The 12278-nt window shown below is 41.4% G+C and overlaps 1 protein-coding gene across 1 annotated transcript in view; it reads right to left on the bottom strand.

Annotated features, from left to right (window-relative positions):
- The window catches only part of LOC145360365 (synaptopodin 2-like protein), a 43905-nt gene continuing 31627 nt past the window's right edge, over positions 1-12278 (bottom strand). Inside the window, exon 4 of the mRNA XM_080215538.1 lies at positions 1-7637. Coding sequence (XP_080071664.1) covers positions 4978-7637 — 2660 coding nt within the window. The 3' untranslated portion in view covers positions 1-4977. The remainder of the gene's footprint in view (positions 7638-12278) is intronic.

The raw sequence follows: 12278 nt of genomic DNA, 5'->3' as shown, positions 1-12278 counted from the left end.
TTAGAGTCCAACCAGTTTATTTGATAGTAATCTCACAAGCTTTTGGAAACGGTGTTCCTTCGTCAGGTGTGTGGAAGGTTTTGATCAGAGAAGGGTATATAAAGTCACACAGAGTTTACAGAATACTGATTAGAATGCAATTCTTTATAGCTAACCTGCTATTCAAGTCTTAAAGATGCAGACAATGTGAATGGAGATAGTATTAGCGTAGGTTAAAGAGAAATGTATTGTCTCCAGACAGGACAATAAGTGAGATTTTACAAGCCCAGGCAAATCATGGGGTTACAAATAGCGTGACATGAACCCAAGATCACGGTTGAGGTCGTGCTCACGCGTGTGGAACTTGGCTGTCAGTCTCTGTTTAGCGACTCTGCGCTGTCGTGTGTCATGAAGGCCGCCCTGGAGATGTTTGATTTGTAACCCAGAGAACATGAATTAAAATCCCACCAGGACAGCTTGAGAATATGAATTCATTGAGAAAAATATTGGACAATAACACATATGTTCTGAGTAAAAGGTTCATGTAGGAATTAGATGGTGGTTCATTAAAGGCTGACTCCAGTTTGCACTTTCATTGCCCTCCAACATCTACATTAATTGCCCCCTGAAACGATCTTTTAAGTCGCTAAGTTCTATCAAACTGTTAAAGTGGATTAAAAAGGCACAATACCACCACCTTCTCAAGGCAACTAGGGAAGGGCAATAAATTCTGGCCTTGCCAGCAAAGCCCACATCCAATGAATGAATAAAGCAACCTTACTTAAAGGAAGGCTATTGGATAGGGTCACCAACTCTGGTTGGACTTATTCCTGGAGGTATCACTGCCAGACCTTCTGCCTCTCAGTGCTATGCTTGGTTAAACTGCCTTACCTCCCATATGTTTCATTCGAATAAATAAAACTGCACACAATATTTTAATGTCCTCATGAACTTTTCTCTTAGGAAATGTTTGCAACAGTGTCCTGGGGATTAATCTTCAATTCCTGGAGACTCCAAGTCTATCCTGCAGGTGGGGAGATTACTATGTATGGTGTAGAACAACATTGTGAACCAGTGTTTCAATAAGAGATGACTTCTCAACAGGCATTAATCCTGCTCCTTCAACAGGAGCCAAGTGACTCACATTAACTCCCACTTCTAAGTCTGTTCTAGATACACAGTCACGTCCCTTTCAGTACCTGCTAATCACATTTCATTCTCTGAATAGTTCACAGTTTGTATCAATTAATCATATTTTATTATTTTACATCAGCATTCATAAACATTGAAACTCTTACAAAAGCATATAGTTTTGCAAAAAAAAAGTAATGCTACATCTATTAGAAACAAAGCACATCTATTATCTTTCAGTAAAGTGCCAAGCATATTGCTTTGTTAATTGTATCCATGCTGGTCTGATGTGTCCTGGAGCCTATGAAAAGTGGTATGCATGTCATCCCTTTCACTGGCAATCTGTGACACTCCCAGAACAAAACTCTACTCTCTTTGGCTGCAAAGGGGCTTTTACCCAGTAATTCCTGCCGATTCAAAACACAAATACTGGAAACAGTCAGAATCCATGGAGAGAGAAACTGAGTTCATGTATCTCATCAATCGGCATTCATCTGAACCCTCACCTCTATCTCAGAGATAGTAATTAACCTGGAACATTAACTTGTTTTCTCGCTCCATGATGCCTCCGGATCTGCTGAATTTTCCCAGCATTTACTGTTTTTATTTCAGATTTACAGCGTTGGGAGAATTTTGCTCTTGAATTATAATTCCTTGATAGTTAGATAAAATTGGCCATCTATTGTTGAGGGTCCTATGCACAGACAAACGTGCAAACTGAACAAACAACACAGATAAAAAAACACATGTTAATCTGACCGTAGTTTGTTCAAACCCCAATGCAGGATCAGGATGATGAAGGGGTGAATATTCTGAGATTTAGGGTTTACAAATTGTAGCAGCTTTACACACCAAAAAAATCAAACTCTTTGCTTTGGATCAATAATTCGAGACATTTTGGCACTTACAGTTCAAAAACCTAAATATCTTGCTAAAATAGATATGCTAATCTGCAGGAAACATTCAGGCACTTGAGAGTTTTGTGTCAAACTTCACATAAAAGTAAAGATTTTCACTAAAATTTAATAATTATCCAGGAGCTCAGTGATAGGTTGGTAGGTCATGAAGAAAATATTGCAAATTATTTATCCTTGCAATATTAGACAATATAGCTTAAACCAGCACAGATCATTGAGGTCACCTCTAGCTCCATTTACTCTGCTTCCTTCACCACATACAGAAACCATGTCTCATCCAATCCAACTTCCTGACATTTCCAATCAATCCCATCCTTTCTGTCCATTGCCACTAATTACCTCACATTGTATCCACATATTCCTTGTTCATCTTAATTGTTAACAGTAGGAACACAGAACGCACACAATCATCAGTTTTGTCACATTCTCGAATGGCTCATAATGCACTCAATTATATTTTCAACTTCTCAGAAAGCAAAAGTTTTTTCAGTGCCAGTTAATTCTCTTCTAAAAAGATCTGCAATTGATATTCAATAATTGAACAAAACTAAGATCACTCCTGAAGATAATTCAGGACAAATTATTTAGTTTTAATAATTAACACACTTGTATTAATCTAGCAATTTATCTCACCAAAATGCCTCAGACCACTTTACACACTGAAGTGATTTCTATCATTTGCTATGGGAGAGTTTATGTTTAAAAAGCACTGCATTATTAACCAACTCAATGTTAGATCTGCTCAGATGACCAAGAGTCCAATCTTAGTTCTAATGATTCAGCATTGCCCACAAAGGACATCTCGCCTGTGCTAAAATAATGCAACAGTCAGCACTAAACGTCATTAGTGCAATTAATAAATATATGTTCAACTCTGCTTGTAAAAGATGATAGAAAATCAATGGCAACATAGTAATGTTTCCCCCGCTTTGGCTACTGAGGCGAAAGATTAGACATTGGCAACAGGGGTCTACATAGACAATCAGCTGAGCAACAGTTAATGCTCAGAATAATGGGTGATTTTACCTCACACAGAAACACCTACCCTGAGGAAACACAGATACCAACTTTGGTCATTATTTTATCCTCATTTTGTTTAGAGTTTCTAAGAGATTATGATTATTTTTCACCAAACCATTGTCACCACTTCAGCAAGCCGTGTGACAACACAAACAATCCAATACCATTGCAAGGTGCCTAGATTGAGTGTGATCAATTATCACACACACAGAGTGGAGCATTTTAATGCAATTTGAAACTAGGGGACAACTGTCATGAACAGTTCAAATTCGCAAATTCCTCCAAGTCTTTGGGGTGAATTTTACCGTCCCGCCCATCACGGGAATTGAAGCAGGCGAGGGGCGGACCATGGAAAGGCCCATTGACCATAGGTGGGGAATTTCCGGTTTCGGGGTGAGCGTGACCAGAAAATCCCACCACTTAAGTCCTTTTGTTTGGCTTTGGCAGTTTTGTATTCAAAAGTAGATACAAGTATTTAATACATGTGACACAATAGGATAATGGATTGTATGGGTGGGATTTCCTGGCCCCCCCCTTGTAGCATGTTTTTCAGCAGCAAAGGCAGCTCTGGGTCCCACTGATGTCTACAGCATTTTGCGTAGCTCACCAATCCAGGTGCCGGGCAGCCCACCATGGTGGGGGTGGGGGAAGTCTCCTTTGTCAGGACAGGAAGATCCCATCAGCAGGAAAGGCCAGAAAATCCTGCCCAATTTTAAATAGAAGGGAAAGTGACACTGAAATCCAGCCAACAACAAAGCAGACGGATGTCCTTCCTGTCCTCCCAATAAGATATTACAGGAAGGATTGTCACTGTTTGTGTCATGTTCAGTTCTGTTCAACTTTAGATGGTAATCTTAATCAGCAAACTGTGGCAGGTCCTAGCAAATCGTTAGAATGCATTGAGAAATCTCAACATGACATCAACTCATTCCAATGTATTTTAAAAAGAGAGGTATGGTACTGCATATAACGCAAAATAAGTAAATGTTACAAGCCATTTTCTTCCATGACTCAGCAACATGTAAATGGGCTCTTTGTACGACTACTGGTTTCTGAATAAAGTGCTGAGATTTACTGCTGCATTTCCTTGGTGCCAGCTGTGTCTCTGTGCTTGGTATTCTTGCATCTGACTCAGAAGGTTGTGGACTTGGGTCTCATTGCAGGCAACGTTGAATCCAGGCTGCTTCTCCCAGTGCTGCACTGGAGCTGCTGTCTTTCATAGAATCATACAAACCCTACAGTGTGAAAGAGGCCATTTGGCCCATCGAGTCTGCACCAACTACAATCCCACCCAGACCTTACCCCCATATCTCTACGTATTTACCCGCTAATCCCTCGAACCTACCTAACCTCAGATGAGGCATTAAAGGAAAGCCTTCTTAAATGAAACATCCTATAATAATTAAAGTTATAAATTTATAATATAAATTTAAGCAGGAGTTAGACAGATTTTTAATTGGTAATGGGTTGAAGGTTTATGGAGAGAAGGCAGGAAAATGAGGAAATGAAGAGCATATTGTCCATGATCAAATAGTAGAGTGAACTCGATGGCCAAATGGTCTAATCCTGCTCCTAAGTCTTATGAACTTATGACACTAATCAAAGAAGGAACAGGCATATTGATCCAATGTCCTGGCCAAGATTTATCCAAAAACCAACACTTAAAACTGATGATTTTGTCATTTATTCCATTGCTGTTTGTGGGAGCTTGCTGTGCACAAATTGCTTGCAGTGTTTCTTCAATGATGGCAATGACTGTAATTCAGAAAGTGCTTCATTGTCTGTAAGGCACTTTGGGGCATCCTGTGGTCATGAAGAGTGCCACATAAATACAAGTTATTTCTTCCCTTTTAAGGTAAAAGTCTTTTTTATGTCCAAGAATCTTCAACTGTTCATTAAGAATCAAGATGGCTGTAAACATATTTTATTCTTAGAAAGACCCCGGTCTCCACGTGTGAGGACTCATTCCACCTCTTACAGCTGAGAATCTTGGTCTGGGAACATGATGTGATGTTTTCTTTTGCATTTGAATGTCTTCCTTTGATGAGAAGTGAAGTACTGTCGGTTCAGAGGTCACTTCCTGACTTCCGTCTAGTGCCTTCCTGTTTGGTTTGGAAGTTTGAGGAGCTGCAAGATGGACACTGGATACTTCGACTGGTGCTGGTGGTGGGGAGAGAGGTGCAGACATCCACACTGGTTCTGCAAGAGTGGTAGCTGACCTTGGGGCAATGACAGTAGGAGTTATGGTTGGCAACGGGGTTGAAAAACGTTGGATTTCGCAGGCTCTTGTTGTCTTCACAGGAACATGTTTCGTCGAGATGAAGGATTGTTGGCCAGATTGCCAAGATGGAGCATTTCTTTGTAAGCTCTGTGTCCCCACATTGGATTGATCAAAGCTGAACATAGCTGGGTTTAATTGATATGGCTGGTGCCTCATGAAATCAATGGCTTGTATTCCTACCTTTTGGTTCCCTCCTGGTTTCCACTTTCTTTCGGTCTTGGTGGTTGATGTCGCTCCTTGAGATCTGCTAGCTGCAGGTGGATATGATGGGGAATACATGGGGTTGTAACCAATAGGAGGTGGGGCCCTGATATTAGGAGAATATTTCCATGTCGAAGGCAGTGAAGGAGTGGGAGATGGTGCCCTTGCCTGCGGAGTGTATGTGGGCACGGAATCCACAATAAACTTATCCATTCGGCTTTGTCTTTTAGCAAAGAGTTCAGCCCCTTTTCCTTTCAGTTGGAGTGTCCCTGATGTTGTGTTTCCGTTCACAAGAGGAGAACTGTTGTCAATGAACTGGGCTTTTAAGGAAGGTTTTGGTGCAACAGGAGGGGGGACTTTTTGCTTGCGTGCCTGGGACTGCATAAAATTGGAAGCTTCAGCACCAAGACTCAAAAAATCTTCTTCAGGGCCTGACTCAAATCCAGCCCCTAAATGATCTGGCTTCTTTTCATCCAAGTTTTGTACCAAAGAGAGAAGCTCAGGGTTTGGGGAAGATTTGACCTGTTCTGTCTTAGCAAACATTGGCTTCCTGGTGCTCCTCCTGCGAGCTTCCTGCAAGATGCCTGTTTTAGAGGCTGGGATTGAAATTCTTTGTTCTCGTGTAGCCAGGTTCTCTGACTGTTGATTGCCTGACCAGGCTGTTGATGAGGTGCTACCAATGGAAGGAGCCTGAGTGTTTGCACGAATGGCAGCAGTGGGCTGAGTTTCTTTCTGTAGGGGTGATGCTGGAGAAAGTCGGAATTTAGCAGTGGAAGTGACTGGAGCCAAAGACGGCGAATAATGGTTCATTAAAGGCGGTGACATCACTGCGGGAGGTGGTGACATCACTGCGGGAGGTGGTGACATCACTGCGGGAGGCGGTGACATCACTGCAGGTGGCGGTGATGTCACTATGGGAGGTGGTGACGTCACTGCAGGTGACTGTGACATCACTGCGAGTGGCGGTGACATCACTGCGGGTGGTGGCGACATCACTGCGGGTGGTGGCGACATCACTGCGGGTGGTGGCGACATCACTGCGGGTGGTGGCGACATCACTGCGGGTGGCGGTGACATCACTGCGGGTGGCGCTGACATCACTGCGGGTGGAGGCGACATCACTGCGGGTGGCGATGACATCACTATGGGTGCTGATGAATAAGAAGTCCCCATTCTCTTTGGTGCTACAGCTTTCTTTGCTGTCACAGGTTGAGTCATAGTGTTCACAGCTGGCATACAGACCACCTCTGATGGAGCTGAGAAAGGCACTACAGGTTTGTTTCTCCCTGTACCTTGTTCCCAAGGCATTGCAGAAGCTGCAGTTTTCCTGAATAAAACTGGAGCAGAGACAGAGTATGTTGGAGTTGCCTGACTTTGCTGAAAGGCTGGAGTAAATGGTCTTGCAGTCCTGTTTATCACACCGGATAGTAAGGAGGGACCTTGGACAAAGTGTTGTGAATGGTGCTGTTCAGTTGGTTTCATCACCTGTAGACTGGGCTCTGCATGCACTCTTGGAGACAGGTTCATTTCTGTGTAGTTGTTTAAAGTATCAGGGACAGGAGACACACAGTGGATGTTTGAATTTCTGGGCCAGGTATCTTCTCCATTCATTAGGCTATAGTTCCTCACTTCAGCGTCTGATTTTGGTTTCATTTGCAGATTGTTCTGGTTTTGAGCAGCAGGCTCCTCCACTATATGCTGTCCTGCTCGTTGTCTCTGCTGCTCAAATAGCCTTACACCCTTCCCCTTAGTTTCAGTTAAAGTCTGGGCTTCAGTTTTGGATTTTTCAATGTCCAGATAAGAACCATCCCAATCTGATCCTGTTGACTGATTTGTTAAGCTTCTTGCATCAGAAAATGCCTCTTCGTCAAATTCAGACTCACTGGTTGGTAGCAATTCTCCGTCCTCGTCAGTATTCTGCTTTTCCTCGTCTACACTTCCGTAACTAACGAGGGTGTATTTCTTTGCCCTTTGACGGCGTTTCTTAAACATAAGAACTCCCTTCGAATGAGGATTGGGTGCTGAGGTGAGGAGGGACGCAATGGTTTTGCATTTTGTTCTGGCTTCCTTCACTTGCTTCTCTTGCACACTCTCACTGCGATGGAGCTCTGTAAAGTACAAACACAAAAGATGGTCGCAAATTATTGCTTTTTCAAACAAAACGGAGAAGAATAAATGGGCGCACCTTCTGAAGGTACAAACATTACTTTAAACGCTAGAGAGTTTGCAATTCTAAATTGAAAGATAAACAAAGAAATCCCCAGCTACCAGATTAATTTTCCTGATCCTGCTTTGTTCAAAACAACTGCAAATCCCAAGTCAGTGCTGATGTTTTGCTGCAGTCAGTAAATAAGGTTTTGTAGCTCTCAAGTCATTGTGAGAACTAGGAAAATCATCTGCTCAGAAAGACCTGAACAAATCAAATGTATTTTAAACAGGAAGCTGTGATCTAACACTGCTTTGTAGTGGGCAGATATATGATGAAGGGAATACAGAGAATTGAAACAAGCTTTGGTCTTTGGCGAATTAACACAAGAGGGCATAAAAAAGCAAAGCAAGGCTCCTTTGGTATTGGTGAGCAGCACCAATACTGGCACAGAGTTCAGCCCTGGCACATTGATCTCAGAGTCTGAAGGTTATGAGTTCTTGCCCCATTCCAGAGAATCCTAGGCTGAGACTACAATGGAGCAGAAGGGAGTGCAGCACCGTCAAATGTAATGTTAATCTGAGGCCCTGTCTGCTGTCTAAGAGGGATACAATAGGTCACATGATATGAATTGAAAGAAGAGCGACATAGCTCTCCCTGGTATCTTGATCAATACTTATCCATCCAGAAATATTCTTAATCTAGATAATCCACTCGTTATCTCACTGCTGTTTGTGGGAGCTTGCTGTGCACAGATTGACTCCAGTTTTTCTGGCAGTATAACACCGACTACACTTAAAAAGTTATCTGTAAATTGCTTTGGGATGTCCTGATGGCTAGAGACTGTGAACCCGTGACGGGAGCATTCTTCTGAAGCTGAGCTGATATTGCAGGAGCTGGTTATCACTAACACCAATTTTCATCTGAGCTCTGGCAGGAGTGCATAATAACTGGCAGTGGCATACACTGGAGGAACCTCATTGTCCATCAGTCTGAACCTTCATCCTGCATTCAGCACAAAAAAGATAAATTATTCAAAGTTCCAGCATGTCGATACAAAATGTAAATGTCTCTCAATTAACTGAATCCATTTCCAAAATCATCCTTCCATCACTATCTGATCGTTCAGAACAATACTTACAAGAGAAAGGATAGCCCTGTTCACACGCTATTAATGGCAAAATGACATAGTTTATCACAGATTGGAAATCATAGAATGGATACAGCAGAGAGGGATTTACAGCAGAGATTTGGCCCATCATAACGGTGCCAGCTCTCCATAAGAGTGACTCAGCTAGTTCTACTTCCCTGCCTGTTCCCTCTAAACTCACTTTCTTTCTCAGCAAACTTCCACCACTTTGAAAGCCACAATTGAACCTGCCTCCACCACATTCTGAGGCATTTCATTCCAGATCTGAAGCACTTTTTCATCTTGTTGTGTTGGTTCTTTTCTCAATTACGTAAAATTGCTGGACTCCGATCCTTCCACTAATGGGAACTGGTTTTCCCTTTCTGCTTGAGCACCTCTATCAAATCTCAACTTTCACTTTTCTAAAGAGAATCCTACTTGTATCTATCTGAGGAAATATATTGTATGATGTGGATGAGCCTAACCAGGTCATTTTCCCATTTCATCCGTCAAGCCTGCTCTGTTGGCTGACCACAGTAGAGTGGCTGGAGTGGACCACTCAAAAACAGAAAGGGATATTGCCCTTGTCTCTCTTAATCACAGAGGGGTTCGGGGGATTGGCCAGGATGCTGTCCAGGAGGTTCCACCTTGCTACCCAAATTGTTAAATTCAGATGGGGACAGGGGTGAGATCCAGTGTTTTACCTGGTCTATCTCTTCAAAGCAACCAGCACTACACGAAAATGATGTAATCAGGTAAATCTACAGTGCGGAGGGTTAAATACTGGTCAACTGTAACTGGATGCGTATTTCTGTCTGAGGAATCCATTGCCCTTTATTTTTATTTTGCAGCTGTGATACTCATAAATGTGGGAGCTGGAATTTGATGGAAGGTTGCCAGAGGCAAAACTTTTTATAAACATACGCTGTATTCAAAATCTTTCATCTGCACTGGCTGCATGCAAATTTCTTCAAATATAATTCCAATGTCCTCATTTAGAATGGAACCTGTTGACGTGAGCTCTGTCAGGCTGCAGTTTGACATTTCCCCAGCAGAGGTGCTGCTCAGCTACCATTGGCAGCAGAGTGTAAGTAGGACAAGTTTCCCATTGGAAATGCAGACAGAGGAATTTATACTAAAGTATACAAGGATGGAGCATTTGACTTTAAAATGGGGAAGAGTTGCTTGTGAGCTAATTCTTCCCAGCCCTTTAATCCTGCAGACAAGAATGTCACTTAATCATGACTTTCGATGTGAAATGTAGTGAAAGATTGGCTAGTTTTTTTTAATACTCATTCTTGGAATGTAAAGATTGCTGGTAAAGCTGCTATTTAATGCCCATTCCTAGTTATCTGAGCTGAGACATCTTTTTGAACTGCTAAAATCCATGTGGGATAGGTATTTGTTATTGAGAAGGGCATTCTAGGAATTGATCCAGCGACAGTAAAAGATCAGCAATATAGTCCCAAGTCAGGATGGTATGTAATTCAGAAGGGAACTTGCAAGTTCCTATCAGCTGTTGCCCTTATCTTTCTAGGTAGGAGAGTTTGCTGATTTGGAAGATGCTGTCAAAAGAGGCATGGTAAGCTGCTGCAGTGCATCTGATTTATCCAGCACGCTGCTACCACTGTGTGCCGGTGGTAAAGGGAGTGAATGTTTAAGGTTGTGCATGGGGTGCCAATCATCTTGGCTGTTTTGTCTTGGATGGTGTCAAACGTTAATGTTGTTGGAACTCCACTTATCCAGGCAAATTGAGGATATTTCATCATACTCCTGACTTCTGTCTTGTAGCTGATGGAGAGGGTTTACATAAGAACATAAGAAATAGGAGCAGGAGTAGGCCATCTGGCCCTTCGAGCCTGCTCCACCATTCAGTAAGATCATGGCTGATCTGTTGTGGCTCAGTTCCACATTCCCGCCCTCTCCCCATAACCCTTAATCCCCTCTCTTATCAAAAACCCATCAACCCGCGTCTTAAAAATATTTAGCGAGGTAGCCTCCACCACTTCAACGGGCAGAGAATTCCAGAGATTCACCACCCCTTGAGTGAAGAAGTTCTTCCTCAACTCCGTTCTAAACCACCCCCCCTTTATCTTGAGGCTGTGCCCCCTAGTCCTGCTGTCCTTTCTGAGCGGGAAGAGTCTTATTCACCACAGAATTCCTAGCCTACGACCTGACCATGTATTCACAGTATATTTATATAGATTTTTACAAACTATGTGAGTTATCAATTGAATTATAAAATGATGACATATGTTTTTCATTTTAAAAGTAACCAATAAATCTTCTAAACTGATCAAAGTAAAGTAATTAGTTAGTAGCCCACAGTGGCTTCTCGCAAGTTTCAAAAAAACACTCCTAAAATTTCTGATTAGATGTTTAACATGTTGCATATATTTCTATTAAGAGGTGGTTTTACTTCTTCTCCAAGAAAGGAGAACAGAGCAGCCTTGATGAATTGAATAATGTATTGTTTAGTTAGTTGCTGATTTGGGACTGACCATTGTCTTTAATTAATTATTGATGTATGTAAGAACACAAAGACATTAAATCTTTCTCTGTACAGGTTCATGCAGCTTTATTGGAGTGATATGGAAAATACAAGAACTCTTAAATTTTTACTTCCCTATTTTATGATTTTCTTGTTAACAATCCCAGTATTGGTTTTCCTAAAACAGTATTATAAAAAGCCACAAGGAATAATAAGTGAATAACAGAGGCTCCCTATCTAATTCACCAGTATTATTGAAATGTTTAGACAGAAGCCATTTGGAAAATGTATCCTCGATGGAAGCCTGTTCTCTTCTGGCACTGAAAAAGACAAGTGTTTATGTAGGAGAAGATTTATTTTGTCCCAAGTGTAGTGAAATCAAAGACTCATTTATAACAATGTCAGGGTAATAATTATCATCTGACTATAAAGAGCTACTGTGGAAATCTCTGCCTTTCACTGCCACTGTACAAGATTGGGTGACCTTTATCAGTGAAAATATCACTATCTCCAGTATTCTGCATTAATAACATATCCTGAACCAGAAAATATTTTTTAAAAATCCTTTCATTTGGATTCTCATTGAAAAAACTACACCAAAAGGAATTTAAAATAACAATTAACATTCTAGGTTTTGTATCAGTAATTAAATTTCAAGTGGGAAGTATGCATGCATTCACATTCACTGTGTTGCATGAAGAATTATTATCTACACACAACAATGAATATTTGCAGCCTTAATGCAGTGTTTTAATGTATGTTTCCTACATAACTGATCCAAAAGCAAACACTTGCCAGCCTGATTACACTATTTAAACGATCTGCCTATCATCTTCAAGTGATTACAAAATGATTTACAAGGAATTCAAGTGTCTATGTCCACAGTCAAGTTTCTGCAAGAATAAATTGATTTTTTTTACATCTCTGATTTGAAACATATTGAAGTTAAATTACAGCGTGTTGAAATTCTAATCTTTGTTTTG

Source organism: Carcharhinus amblyrhynchos, chromosome 31 (assembly GCF_965287045.1).
Source record: "Carcharhinus amblyrhynchos chromosome 31, sCarAmb.v2.hapA, whole genome shotgun sequence".
In the NCBI taxonomy this organism is placed as follows: domain Eukaryota; kingdom Metazoa; phylum Chordata; class Chondrichthyes; order Carcharhiniformes; family Carcharhinidae; genus Carcharhinus; species Carcharhinus amblyrhynchos.
The sequence above is the reverse complement of the archived record's forward strand: the minus strand, read 5'-3'. Positions and strand labels throughout refer to the sequence as shown.